Source organism: Plectrocnemia conspersa, unplaced genomic scaffold (genome assembly GCF_051122295.1).
Source record: "Plectrocnemia conspersa isolate PC_06_02 unplaced genomic scaffold, ASM5112229v1 ptg000006l, whole genome shotgun sequence".
NCBI lineage: Eukaryota > Metazoa > Arthropoda > Insecta > Trichoptera > Polycentropodidae > Plectrocnemia > Plectrocnemia conspersa.
The window spans coordinates 4,220,981-4,235,890 of record NW_028277170.1 but is presented as its reverse complement, the minus strand read 5'-3'; the positions used below and the strand labels follow the sequence as shown (position 1 = coordinate 4,235,890).

Below are 14,910 nucleotides of genomic sequence, written 5' to 3'. Positions count from 1 at the left end.
GAAGTTCGAAAGGTTATAAAATTACGCCATTCTGTTATAAGATTTTTTAATTGAACAGAACTCTTATTTCTGAATTAGATCTATTGCATTTTTATTTAAGAGTCGAATGATAAAATGAAACTGAAAATCATTAGTGAATATATTAGTAGAAAATAAAAGCAGAAAGATGAGAGGATTAGGTTGAACATCGATATTATTCTATAGCTATATAAACCCATATATTTTAATATGAATAAGTACTCAATAAAATAATAATAAAAATGATGTATTACCACTGAGTGAATTGTAATCAACAATTTGACTTACACATGCACATATAAGCATACTCCTAATGATACACAATAAGTTGTGGTGTGTCAGTACTGAAAGACGTTGTCTTATACTTCAACGATGTTGAGCTCTAAATATATTTTCATTATATTATGGACTTTTTGTTGGATTATTCTATCGGAATGCTTAATAGAGTAAGTTTTTTTAATAATACATATCCGGCGTAATTTCCCTACAGTTATATTTGATTTCGTATACATACACATCGCAAAAGTTTACGATAAAGTGACAAATATGCTTGGCTTAGTTATGAGAGCACGTATCAATTTAAAAATTTAATGACGACTTCCGTTCTTTACGGTACGTTAACTCGCATGGTCCTTAAATACAAAACTATTTTGTTATACATTTTATATATCAGGTTAGAACTCAGTGTCATACTAATATGAACGTGTATTAAAAGCACATCTATATATGAGATAGATATGTAATCATCGTTTGCGTTTTTTTTAATATTCGCGTCACTTATTGACGAATCTACTATCACGTTACATTAAGAATGTGGTAAATATATGTTAAAAGTTATCTTATAAGGTTTAAAGTTTAAGCTAATTTTTATTCTAAGAAATTGTCGAAAAAACATATTTATCAGTCTTGTAATATTTCAATAGATTAAATTAAAAAAAAACTGTCTTGAATTTAACGTTATAGCAACATTTTGTAATCTCATCGTACTCGTGCTAATTTAATTTAGTGTAAAAATGAATCATCTGGTGATTAAGCGGCCTGATTAAATATAATATTATTAACAACATATTGGTTCAATAAATGGGATCTTGTGAACAACACAAATAACGAAAGCTGCGCTTAAAATTAACAGTTACTATCTAGCAGATAACAAAACTTTCCAATTTTTATTATTGTCTAGTTTATGCAACACATGACGCATGCTTAGAAGATGTACAGAAGAATTTTGAGTTCTGACCCAAAACACAATGAAATTGAAAGCTTGTTGATCTCCCATTTCACAGATCATATGTAATGAATTAATTAACATTACAATAGACCAGTGGTGTAGTCAGTGACTAATGCATGAAAGACTTGGGTTCGAATTCCATATGAACACTTGATATTATTTTTCAAATTTCTATTGTTTAGAAATTATTTTTACAGATTAGGTTTTCTTAATCTCGCGGTTGAATATTGTAACGCATAATTAAAATATAAATAGAACTGGTCATGTATGATGACTTCTATTATTGTATGTAACAATAGTCATTATTTTACATACTTTGATTTCAGTCTGGTGTCTCACTGATTACTTAGAAATTTCCGATTGTATTGACCCCGTCATAACGCATTAAATTAGATATTATTATACTTTTTTTATTATTTTTTTTTATTTAAAAGTTTGTTTTTAAAATATATAACAACAATTGTATTGTATAATGCAAGTTTTCCCAAACTTTTTCTGCAATAGAACACTTCGCAAATCAGGAAATTTTAATGAAACACTTAACTTATTTTTTAGGTCGGGTAATTCCTACTAGTAAAAATTAAAACAATGTTTAAAAAAAGAGGTAAATTAACAGCTGAAAGCTGGTTTGCACTTAGTTTGGTTTTTTGAAGTCCAGAGAAGAGCAGCCACTTCCATTTCGAAGTCACCTTGAAGCATCGAGAGCTTAACTCGAGTTTTGGGGCGAGTTGAAGACACGTACGACACAGCCCGTATCTAGTATATACATATATGATAATATGTATTTACTGTAAGGGCGAATTTTAACTGTTGTAACTTAAAAATAATTTATAAACTTTTATATATACAATAACAATTACACACATATTTAACATATAAATAATAAATTAATAATGTGAATAAATATTGATATGTGTTAACGTGTTATGTATGTTTATTATCAGAATTCCCCTGGAGAGGCATAAATCAGCGAAACAAATGCTCATGGAACAAGGTCAATTAAAGTATATTCCAAAATCTTCGACTATAGATGACGTAGTTTCACTCACTAAGTTTTCCGACGTATGTTATTTTTAATTTATATATTTACAAAACTAGTATTTTTATAACGTCAGATATTTGACATTCAATCAAATTGCAAAAAAAATCTAAAGTAACTTATGACATATCAGATATAATATTTAATTGAAAATTTTCATGAAATAGTGCAATACAATTATTTAAATTGTAAATAGCAATAAATGACGTATTATAAGCAACCAAACTCAATCGAGTAATATCTGATTACATGTTCAAATGTTGGACTCTTTTCTTTAGAAACATCTACATTTTGTAATGACATTTAAACATAAAATTCATACATGTATGATTTAAAAATAAAAAAAAATGTTGGTTACATAGTTTTTATAGGGCAACTGAAATGATTTGCTATTTTTCAGATGGAGTTTTTTGCCTATGTTAATGTCGGTCATCCAGGGCAAAAAATGAAGCTCGTCTTAGACATAGGGTGGCGAGATTCGTGGATGTTATCTAAATTTTGCCCATATACTAATCTAATATGTCGTAAGATATGCAATAATATGAAATTAAAAATCTATGTATGAGTATATATTTATAAAATTTTATTTTGACAATTCACAGTTGCACATACATTATATGACTCGAAAATATCCTCCACTTACATACCAAATGGAGAACCGTTCCTTCTACAGCTTGGCGATGGAAATATGACAGGATTTCTATCGGCAGACACAATTACTGTAAATATATAAGCTTTATCTCTAAAATATGCAAAGATACGATTGATTTCGGTTTTGGCTGAAACTCAACAATCTCGGTTTTGGTCTCTACACTCAACTTTATTATTAAAAAATCCTGTCTGGCAAGCACCGCAAGAATTCTATATATAAAAGTGAATAAAAGAGTTTTTTTTTTGTAAATTTTATACTACTTTGTTATATACTTTTTTAGAGAACATTTTTGACCATTTTACTTTTTTAAACGAAATAATGCTTTTTTATTTCTTGGAAATGTTTGTTTTTTAATTTTAGTTTATATTTTTAAATGTTTATTACTTATTTACTACAAGAATTTACTTATGAGATTTTTTTACCGAAATTATGATTTTTTATGTTTTGAATAGCCGTCATTTTGTAAAAGAGATAACGGATCAGACTGGATTACGAACTTGACCGAATTATTTACAAGATATATTCTTAGAACGAGTTTCATGACGATATCATTAAAAGTATATGGTCATGTCCTTAATTCTTTTTATTTTAATTTATATTGTTTAAAGTATTTTACTTCTTTATTTTTTTCTCAGATTTTTGTATTTTCTGAAACGCCGCTATTTTGAAAAAAAGATAGCGGATTCTGCTGGCTTACGAGCTTAGCCAAGATGTTTACAGTGTATATTTTTAAATCAAATTTTATGTCGATTTGAATAAAATTACGACTGCTGTCGTGGCCTCAAAAAAACTACATTCCATATGTTGAAAATCCTTTATAATTTGTCTTTTTAAATGTTACAATTAAAAAAAGGATTATTTCCACGTCCGTGTGACAAAGAGCGGGAACTCAAGTTTGACATTTTTTTCCGTTTTTGAAATTCTGTGGCAATTTATATTTCTGTGTGATCTCGTGTTATTTTTTAATAAGATTTTTGTCAGGAGTGGAAAGGCGAGGGACATAATTCTACTGAAGATATTTAAAGACTATATTAATAAAACTATAATTTCATATAAATTGTATTTGTCTGATTGTTTCAGCTGGGGCACAGCAATGTTACTAATGTGACGTTTGTTGAAATAACTGATGTACCACCGTTGTTCATGTTTTTGAAAGCAGACGGTTTATTGAGTTTTGGAACAAAACAGCCAGGAGATAAACGACAAACCTTCATTGAACAGATGTTTCAGAGTGGAGCCATTACGGCACCGATCTTCTCTATTTACATTAACGCGTATTATTATGTTTTGTTCTTTACTTATAATTTATTTAAACTGTGTCTACTACCTTTTAATATAATTTTTTAAGAGATAAAACATCAACAAAGGGCGGCTCTTTGTATCTCGGTGGTGTACATGATCGTAATTTTGACAATAAAACATTAATTTATTTGCCTAGTAAAAGTTTAAGTTGGACAATTCAGATGAGCAAGTGAGTGCTAATTTTAAGTTACTGTATTATTTTATTTTTGTTTTAGAAGATATTGCTTTTAATTAAGCTTGACTTGTTTCATGTTTGTTTTGTTCTGTTTCAGCTTTTCCATGATCTTTACTAAAACTAAAAATACAACTTTTTGTAAAAATGGATGCGATGTGCAGCTTGATACCGGTAACGCTTGTATATATGGACCGGAAAAAGATATCAATCAGCTGAATATGCTTTTAGGGGCGAGGAAATTTATTTTAGATCGCTATATAGTAAGTAACTGATTATATTTAGTTAAGTATATATGGGCCTACTTTAATGTAACAATATTACATTTATACAAAACAATATTTATTCTAATTTGCTTTTATTTTATAAGTGATTAGAGTTTCACCTGTAGTAATACAAATTTATAATGCTTTATAATGTTAATATTAAATTTAATAATAACAAGGTCGGAATAGCGAAGTCCGTTTGATTGACTTACCTACTTGATGCATTTTACTAATTGTCAGGTTACAATGAAAGATTAAAAATATACTACTTTAAAAATATTATTTCAGATCGACTGCGATGCTGTTGCAAAACTACCAAAGATCTCTTTCAATTTCCGTGGTGTACAATATATATTTAGAGGTCAGGATCTTATACAAGAAGTGAGTATATTAAAAATCCAGTATATCGAGCTACCTAAATAAATTTGTTGATAAGAACTATGACTATATTGTTAACACTTTGCGGTTGTTTTTAGATCTCAGTTGCGAAAATTGGAAGAGCTTGTTTATCTATATTTGTGAAACACAATACCCAATATAATCAATGGATATTTGGTACATCCTTTATGAAAAAGGTATACACTATATACGACTTTCAAAAACGTCAAATAGGACTCGCCAGTACATTTTTGTAAATATAACATCTAAGCGTTTTTTATATAAATACATGTTTATAAATCATGCTTTTTATTAAAATTAATATGTATGAAATAAATACAATTAATCGTTAAAGTTCACAATAATTGCTGAACAAGTAAAAATATATCATTATAACATATACAGTATGTAATATATTTTTCACTATATAAATAAACATACTTTTGCATTGCGTCATTTTTTATTTACTATTATACAATTGCTTTATTTGCGATTTTATTATTTTCATTTTATATGGATAATTACATATGTTACGTGTTTTTATATTTGTGATGATATTAATTGCAATGGTTATATAATAAATAATTGTTCATATAATTAATTAATATTTTATTTTGTTGATATTATAGTATTAAATTTTATTGTGAGAATTTAACTTCTCAGGCTTTATCCCTGAACTAATAAGCCTATATTGACCAGAAAAAAAGATGTTATAGGATAGCGATTGTGTTTTTTGAGCCAAATCTGATTTTTGAGCCATATCTGCAAATATTGCAAAAGGATTTGCAATTACTTTATTCTTCCCCTTACTGTGCAAAAAAAAAATCGTTTTATGGTAATGTACACTCAGTGTACACGCAGGGCCGGCCCGAGAATATTCAGCGCTTCGGGCTCTAAAAAAGAGGTCGTCACGGATTTTTTTGTTCAAAAACCATCTCAGAATTTTTCTTTGAGGAGGACAATTTACTGTGGGAGCTAAAATAAGAGTTTTTTTGGAATTTTCGTTCAAAGAGGACGATACTCTTCAGAGGTCACCGCCACATATTTTTCTTTGTAAACCATAAATTAAGTTTATGATCCTCGCCGACGCTCTATAATTTTGACGGAATATCACTATGTCACAATACCGCAGTCGCATTTTTATTCGTTTAAACATATCTTAATTTAGAATTAAATACTTGCATCTTAGGGCTGAATTGGACCAGGTACAGTCTAGAGCAGTGGTTCCCAAAGTGGTCCCTATGGACCCCAGGGGTCCCCGGGACCATTCAGGGGGTCCGTGGAAAATTAAAATTGATTTGGGGGTCCCTGAAGAACGTCAGGGGGTCCGCGCAAGGTTTAATATAAAATAAAAAAATTGCGACACATTTTTATTAATATAGAAGTTAAAATAAATAACAACGAATAAAAAAAGCACACAATAATTGTTATTTGCTAAATGTTTGGAAACTGATACGAAAGGTGAAACGTTATTACTGAATTAAAAAGATTTTTCGATGTAAAAGCTATACCCTTGACTAATATCATCTCCGTTGCTACTGACGGTGCTCCGGCAATGGTAGGACGACACCGAGGCTTTCTGGCATACTTAAAACAAGCTATACCGAATGTATTATCGGTACATTGTGTCATTTATCGACATCATTTGGTCGCAAAAAACCTTAGTGAACGTTTGCATGAATCACTACATTATGTCATTAGAGCAGTTAATTAAATCAAAAGGAATGCTTTAAATGAGAGATTATTTGCCCAACTTTGTTTAAAAATGATGATGACTTATGACTATAATCGTTTACTACTTAACACAGAAGTACGTTGATTATCTAAAAGTGCATGTTTGGATCGCTTCTATTCGCTCTTTGATTCAGTGTTTGAATTCCTGGAGAGTAAAGACAATGATTTGCATCACAATTTAAATATCTCAAAAAATGACATCGCTTATGTGACTGATTTATTTGCCAGATTTAACGAGACTAATTAGAAACTACAAGGTGATACATTAAATTTAATCAAAACTAAAAGTGTATTATCTGCGTTTGTTGCAAAACTTTTGCTGTACAAACAAAACTAGGGAAGAGGAGAATATTCTCAGTTTCCAATCTTTCAAAATTGCAAAATAGAGATGAATATTTGTTTGCTTATTGTCAACATTTAACATCGCTTCATTCGGACCTTAACCAAAGATTTGAAGACATTCTTCACTTGGATATTCCCGACTGGGTGTTGAACCCTTTTGCAAGTAGTCAAACTCAGAGTACAATTACAGATAAATACATACTAATACAGGAGCAACTTATTGAATTATCCACAAATTAGGAGCTGAAACCAATGTTTAAACAATGATATGACAACGTTTTGGTTACAAAAACAGATCCCAATTTTATATCCAGCATTATGGGTTATTGTATAGAAGCTGTTGATTGCTTTTCCGTCTTCTTATTTGGTAGAACGTGGATTCAGTTCCGTTATGAACCTCATCACAAAAAGAGAAACCGACTAGAAATTAGTATTATACTCATGGGGATTTGCGGTTGCTACTCACAAACATTGAGCCGGACATAAATACACTCATAACATCCCATCAGTTTCATCCAAGTCATTTAATTTTTTTTGTATTTTAAAACAAAAGTTATAATTTTAATAATACTCTTCAACAAAATGTTTTATTTATATTTTATTTTTACGTCACCATTTACTATTCAAGACATCAAAGTTAAATTTGTAATTTTTCTATTATGCATTTATGTACTTTTTCACCCAGGGTCCGTGGGCCAAAAGAGTTTGAGAATCACTGCTCTAGACTGTACCTGGTCCAATTCATCCCCATCACAACTTTGATCGCTATATAAAGTTTCCGGTGCATTTTCTTAGCAAAGAATACCCTTAAAATGTACAAACACAATAATTTGTATATTACCCAATGTTTCAAATGCCAAGCGTTTGTCAAAAAACTGGCAGTGCGCCCTGCCAGTTTTTTGACACGGTTAGGTTTCGTTTCTGATACTTTTTCATTTCTACCAGCCATGTTAAATGCGATTTATTCAAATTTTTAAGCTATGCTTTAATTAAATTACCTTTATAGTTCACATATTAAGCAATAATTCGAGCAAAAACAAATCACAGCTCATTTTATCACATCGTATTTGGTGAAAAACATTACTCAACAATGATGTTGTTTTTTTTCACTTGTCAGAAACAACAGAGAAGTTAGAGATCGACGAACTTGTCTTCACTGACAGTGACACCTGCACCGGTATTAAACAACAAATTACAACGAACATAACCTCAAATGAAAACAAACGTCAAAGGCAGTGCTGCCAGCATAAAAATTGTTTGAAGTGCCACGATAAAATAGTTGCTTACATTAATAAAATGATTGTCGTTTATCTTAGAAAACATTTAATAATTAATAAAATAAAATAAATTATTAATTCATGGATTATTCAATCAAGATTTTAAATTTAAAAATTAAAAAATATTTTTGAATTTGCAATCCAAATTCTCAAACGTGCCACCTTGTGCACGCGTGCCCTAGGTTCGCCATGCCTGTCATGAGACGGCTTTGTGTCAGAAATCCTACAACGCTTCTGTTGGCAACACTGTCCGCCATAATCGATTTGACGTTTCACGTCCGCCAGATTGTTTACGTGTATAGTAGTATTTATTTGCTATAATAGCGATTGTTATCATAAAATCACAATTATTATGCTATTTACATATAAGTGGCCTACATGATATAGTATATATTGCCGCCAGTTGACAGATTTGTATTACATATGGAATATTGTTTATCTCTAATTAGCTTTAGCGTTGAATCATTTTATATCATTAGAACAACAATAATGATATTCATATGTATAATTTGTGTTTGACTAAATTAATAATTAATTAAAGAGGCATTGTAAGCATATAACATAATCAAATTAACACTCATAGTATATATTTTTAAATTTGTTCTAGAAGTTTATTTTTTTTAAAATGAAATAATTCAGCATAGTTATTAATATTATTAACATCAATCGTGGCTTTACTAATCTCGAGTCATCCATTGGAGTATTAATCTCCATCTAAATAGTGATTCACGAGTATTGCTCATCCGTTACATCCGTTGGTTCAAGTTTCGTTCAACCAATCTGAATGCCATTAATCTGGTGCTAGGTTTTGACTAAATTATAATTAATGCATTGTTTAGAATTTAATATCTCTTCTATGGATATTTGTGAATTATTATGCCAAATTAGTGTATTCGAAGTTGAATTTGTTGTTAAATTTGCTGGTATAATATTTATTCTTACTTATATAGCAATATGTAGTTTTCTACGTTATATACTATCTAGTTAGTAAATTTATTATGTATAATATTATTAAATTTGATAAAATTACTTTTTTATGCTATAAAGAATCATGTTGTGATTTTACCTCAATATTTCATGTATTTCTTTCCATTGTTACAGATATGCTATTTTCTTAGAAGATAGTTTAAGATGGCAAACAAAATGATACTAAACGACTATTTCAAAACTGTGAACGATTTGGTTATAGCATGCGGTGAAGTAAGAAAATAAATATATTTGCTTATGAGTTAAATTTAATATAAATTCAGTATTTATGTTATAATATGTATATATTATCTTTTAATTAAGATCGCCCTCACCACCAAGATATCAGACGAAGACATTGAAGTAAAATCTTGCAATATTGATTTAGTGACGATTGTCGATAAAAAAGTCGAAGAAGTACTCGTTGGTGGACTATCGGCAAAATACCCTGATCACAAGTGAGTAACGCCATAATTTATGTTAAGCAACAATCAATGTTGGTTATCATTTGCTCAACATCACCGTGAATATGGATTGAGAGTTTGTCCGAACTATATTCGTATATACCAATAAATAACTTCTTCCATCTTGCTCCGAAATTTTCAATTTCCTAGCGATTTAAGCATAATAAGTCGAGCTCCCTTCGTATATCATCTTCTGTATTAGTATGGTTTTGTAGACTGCAAAAAATATGACAATCTGATGGTGTGAAATCACGAAAATTTTGCGATGTCTTATGGATTGTTGATAGTTTATTTTATTGGTATAATCTTTCTTTGATGTATGTGGTTTTGGACAGTTAATGTTATTGTACCAAATCCATTAATCTCATCACTAGTATCAATTCAATTAATAAATGGTTCTTTATTTCAATCTACAGATTGATCTAGTTTAGACTCGGCTATTTATTTCATCGTTACAGTAGTATTTTGTTTTACCATTTGTAATACATCATCAAACTCTCGGAGACTTTCTGCTCTTACCTCGTTCTCGTACTAAAAAAGAAAGAACCACATTTGTCATTGACTCACAGATTCCCAAAGCCATAAATGCCTTATCTGAAATTTCGACTGCTCTATGTTGAGGTCACACGAAGTTAACATAGTTGTAGAAATTTGTTATTGACTTTAAGTTCATGGAATTAAAATAGCCTCTACGCTTATGAGGGATGTTGAAAGAGCAATCACAAATGCTAAAAACAAAAAAGTTATAGATGACGATGGAATATTTATATTATTAAAAATAAATGAGATTAAAGTGTTAGTTAAGTTGTTCAATATAGTTATTGATAATAGTGTTAAAATCGACGTTAGTTCAATAAACACCGAGTTCTTTCTTATAATTTATGACAGAATATACCAGAAAATTGACCACTAGATTGGCAAAACAAAGATGTATGGAAATGAGAAGTTCTTTTTAAGATATAAGTTTTTTACAACGTTGTCGCAATATTAATGTGGGCGTTTATTTATAAATACTTCATCGACTTTAAGAATGCGTTTGACGAAATTCAAGATGAAAGAATAAATTTTTTATGTTTTTATCTATTCCTATTACAATCTAATTGTCACCACAGGTAATAAGTAATATTTTTTTTATTTTTATATATTATATTATGTTGTGAAACACATTGATCCGTGTCAAACTTTTCTTTGGGTCACAAAAACTTAACTGTTCATGAGGCTTCACTCCCTTGAGTCTTCTTGTTCGTTTTTCAACTTCGAGGAGACGGACAACCTCTTCGTTGACATGCCCTTGCAGCCTCGCTTGATAAGCTGTTGCTGTTTTTTGTATTGCCTCACTTACAGTCTATATTAAGATCACAATGGAGCTCAGCGTTTCTAATTTACCAGGGCGCGTCAACTATGCATTTAGCATGGATATTCTGTGTCGAGACAACCTGGGAATTCGTTCCCAGAAATCCAAAGATTTTTTGCTGTCTCGAGTCCCAGGAATTTTAAAAAAAATAGCCCGGGACTTTCCGATTCAAATATTATTTAATATATCCTACATATATTTTTTCACGAAATTATGAGTTTACGAAAGAGAAGGTATTTTAATATCGTCATTTGTGTAAAAATGTCAGCTAAGTAATCTGGGTAAAGTTCGGCTTTATTATTTTTGGCATGAAATTGAAGATATTAATGTGAAAGAGATGTCGTTTCAACAAGACGGCCACACATTGGGTGCAACAAGAGAGCTACACATTGGGTGAAAAGTTTCCAGGTCACGTTATTTCACGTTTTGGTGATGTTAACTGTCCGCCAAGATCATGCGATTTAACACTTGGATGTTTTTGTGGGGTTATGCTAAAAGTCGTGTTTACACCGACAAACATGAAACGTTGGAGTACCTAAAAACCAACATCTGCCAAGTTATAGCCGAGATACTGCCTGAAATGTATGAAAAAGTCATGGAAAATTACATCGAAAGGATCGGCTGCTGCAAAAGGTCCAGAGGCGGCCATTTAATGGATAATATTTTTCATAATTTATGAAATACATCAAATTTCGTTGTATCTATCCATATACAATACACATACAATATAGAATTGTATCATGAGTCCCTCTACAATAAGTATATTTCTTAAGATACCCACAAAAAATAAACGAGGTGGATGCTTGATCTCGTCACTCAAGTGTAAACTGGTTAATTATTAACAAAATATTAAATTATCGGCGCTTGAACATGCTAATTTTTAATTTATTCTGTTTCAGATTTATCGGAGAAGAAGCAGTAGCTGGTGGTGAAAATTGCATCTTATCTGATGCTCCCACATGGATTATCGATCCAATTGATGGCACAATGAATTTTGTGCATGGATTTCCTCATTTTTGCATATCCATTGCACTGTTCATAAAAAAGGTGAGGAAAATGATTTTTTTATCATCTTGTTACAATATCATTTTTAGAAAATTTACCTATTACCACCTTGCAGCTGGGATTTTCTTGAGTAATTGTGTAAAAATTAAATCCTTTGCTCATTTGCATAAAAATTGCTGTACTTCATTCCTGACTTTATATTTAAGGGTTAGGATAATTTCCTTGCTTACATTTGATTTGTATTTTCAATTTGTCACGTAAAACTTCATCATCTCAGATTATTAGAGATGTGCAAAAGTCGCACGATCCACACAAACAGTGACAAATCGTGTATTGGTATTCTTTTGCCAACTGCCTAAATTGCTTGATAAAATCTTCACAAATAGATCTGTAATCACTGTTGTTGGGCTCTAGTGGACTAACAACGTGGTTTTTGTCCGCATCGCTCCTTATGTCTCTCGAAAGCGATTGTGTCAGTCCATTGATTATACAATCTTGGTGGATGTAGTCTACAGCTTATGCCACCTTAGTTCGTAGCATTCTTGAATCGGGACCTATAATTTGAAATCCCCAAATAATCAAATACTCCCTATAGTCGAAAAGGTCTTTAAGATACCTTTATAAGAGGATATTTGGTTATTATCCATTCTTATATCTCAGTGCCTTTTTTTTATTACATATAAGATATTATCTATGAGCTATATCAGCTCATTATTACAGAATTTTCAATACCAGATATGTACAATCTAGCTCGATTTTAATTAATCATTACGATATTCATCCGTGAGATTAGGAAAATCTAGGTAAACCTAATCTGTGATGATTATAATTATATAATAATCACTAATTCCGATCTCCCAGATATATAACACTCGTCTATAGTGCTGTACATTCATTCACTGTGGTTTTTGTTTATTAATAGATGCCCGAAATTGCCATAATCTACAATCCGACTATAAATCAAATGTTCACCGCACGCAAGGGTGAAGGTTCTTATTTGAATGGCAAGAGAATTTACGTTTCAAAAGTAACTGATCCTTCCAAAGCGTTGTTGATGACGGAGGCCGGTACCAGCAGAGATCTTGACAAGATGAATGTGATCTTACAGAATTACAATAAGCTGATTCCGCTCGTTCATGGGTAAATATACATATAATATATATATACGTACATATATAATCGATTTCTTTGCAGACTTAGGTAGTGAGGTAAAATAATTAAAATAACATTTTAGATGCTCTTTTTAGCCATTTAGTCCATGATTAATAAAATATAAATTATAATAATTGTAATATTACTTACGTTTTCCATAATTTCAAAATCAATCTTATTGTAGAATTCGAACTTTGGGTTCAGCTGCTCTTAATATGGCCATGGTGGCGTATGGCGGAGCCGATGCTAACTTTGAATATGGCATTCATGTTTGGGATATGGCTGCTGGTCAACTATTGGTCGAAGAAGCTGGTGGAGTTTGCATTGACCCAGCGGGTATGTAACTATTTTAATAACTGAATATACCTTTATTTAAATAATTCTTGTGTATTGTAGGTGGACCATTTGATGTTTTGTCAAGAAGAGTTCTTTGCGCAAGTTCTAAAGAACTGGCGGAAGCTCTCTCTAAGGAGTTAGTTCAATATTATCCGCCGAGGGATTAAAAAAAGATGATCTCATTAAATTATGACTGGTTGTAATATATTTGATGTGATGTTTCTTATTTCGTATTTGTTTTACTGCTGACACTTTGAAGGTATCGTGTTAAGTTTATTTTTTTGTTTCTTCAGCTTAGACATTTTCTTTGAAATCAATACTAGTCAGTAATATATTTTAAAATGTTTTTTGAAATTTGAAAAATGGATCTGTTTAGTATTTGGTTATATGTAAGGAATAAATAATATATGATTATTTGTATTTTTACTTCTCATATGTGTAGAAAATGTGATATCATAGATTTTCGTTCTGATATCAAATGTGATATCATAGATTTTCGAATCTGTCGGCTATGATTTTAAGTGAAGTGATTATTTATGTCACATTTTTTAAAAAGCAACTTATGGACTTATGTATTATAAAATATTGTAATATTATTTTATATTGTTAGAGGCTTAGAAAAAATATTTATTGTGTTATAAAAACATGTTCAATAAGTAATCATTGTTTTATTTGTTATTTATTGTAAAGCACAAGCTGTGAAAGCTGCGCTTTTTATATTTTATTTCTCCAATTAATTTTAAATAATTAGCAAAGTTTACAACCGAAAAAATCTATAATTTATTCTAAAGTTCAATAATATACTGTTTCTGTTTATCACTATGTGTATTATAATGCGTGTCCGTCAGACTCACAATGGCATTTAGAGTCGAACTAGAGACATATATTCATAATATATTATATATCATACCTCCTGCAAACAGTGCACATCACATGCAACAGAAGTTAGAATTTTGCAACTCTCATATTTGGGTCAGGTGTTTCGAAAGTGTTAACTTACTATCGATTACTATACTAACATTTTATTGCTGGTATTTTAAATCAAACATTTGCGACTTACTCGATTATCTCAAGTACTTATGAAAATTGGTTGTTTACTTAACTAGATATAATAATGAGCTTAATAGCTTCATAAGCGAGAATTTTCCACGCTATTACAAGAAGCTTATCTAGCCTACAATGAACTGTTGGTGTTAAATAATGTGAGGTTTCTGAACCGAGGAAT

General features: G+C 30.5%; 2 protein-coding genes across 6 annotated transcripts; both read left to right on the top strand.

Moving 5' to 3' along the window:
• Window positions 1–304: 304 nt before the first annotated feature.
• LOC148234060 (lysosomal aspartic protease-like) lies at window positions 305–5,507 on the top strand. Its single transcript, XM_088188327.1, has 9 exons — window positions 305–464; window positions 2,191–2,308; window positions 2,686–2,809; window positions 2,888–3,006; window positions 4,018–4,211; window positions 4,286–4,408; window positions 4,512–4,674; window positions 4,966–5,058; window positions 5,154–5,507. The coding sequence occupies exons 1-9, from the start codon at window positions 391–393 to the stop codon at window positions 5,310–5,312; spliced, it is 1,167 nt and encodes a 388-aa protein (XP_088044453.1). The 5' UTR covers window positions 305–390; the 3' UTR covers window positions 5,313–5,507.
• A 3,149-nt stretch (window positions 5,508–8,656) lies between these two features.
• Window positions 8,657–14,345, top strand: LOC148234059 (inositol monophosphatase 1-like). 5 transcript variants are annotated; one of them, XM_088188318.1, is made up of 7 exons: window positions 8,657–8,704; window positions 9,510–9,608; window positions 9,699–9,832; window positions 12,092–12,239; window positions 13,120–13,337; window positions 13,534–13,685; window positions 13,746–14,345. In XM_088188318.1, exons 2-7 carry the CDS (start codon window positions 9,540–9,542, stop codon window positions 13,850–13,852), a joined length of 828 nt encoding a protein of 275 aa, XP_088044444.1. In that variant the 5' UTR covers window positions 8,657–8,704; window positions 9,510–9,539; the 3' UTR covers window positions 13,853–14,345. The 5 variants fall into 5 exon arrangements, with proteins under 5 accessions (XP_088044444.1, XP_088044446.1, XP_088044447.1 ...); XM_088188320.1 differs by having other exon boundaries at window positions 8,657–8,712; XM_088188321.1 differs by having other exon boundaries at window positions 8,657–8,794.
• The last annotated feature ends 565 nt before the right edge of the window (window positions 14,346–14,910 follow it).

Excerpts from the sequence above, each read along its gene's own strand:
- LOC148234060 (XM_088188327.1), top strand. The coding sequence starts at position 391 with ATGTTGAGCTCTAAATATATTTTCATTATATTATGGACTTTTTGTTGG. Across the intron at positions 2,810-2,887 it reads ATATACTAATCTAATATGTC|TTGCACATACATTATATGAC; the intron begins GTAAGATATGCA and ends GACAATTCACAG. Across the intron at positions 4,675-4,965 it reads TTATTTTAGATCGCTATATA|ATCGACTGCGATGCTGTTGC; the intron begins GTAAGTAACTGA and ends ATATTATTTCAG.
- LOC148234059 (XM_088188318.1), top strand. The coding sequence starts at position 9,540 with ATGGCAAACAAAATGATACTAAACGACTATTTCAAAACTGTGAACGAT. Across the intron at positions 9,833-12,091 it reads GCAAAATACCCTGATCACAA|ATTTATCGGAGAAGAAGCAG; the intron begins GTGAGTAACGCC and ends ATTCTGTTTCAG. Across the intron at positions 13,338-13,533 it reads CTGATTCCGCTCGTTCATGG|AATTCGAACTTTGGGTTCAG; the intron begins GTAAATATACAT and ends ATCTTATTGTAG.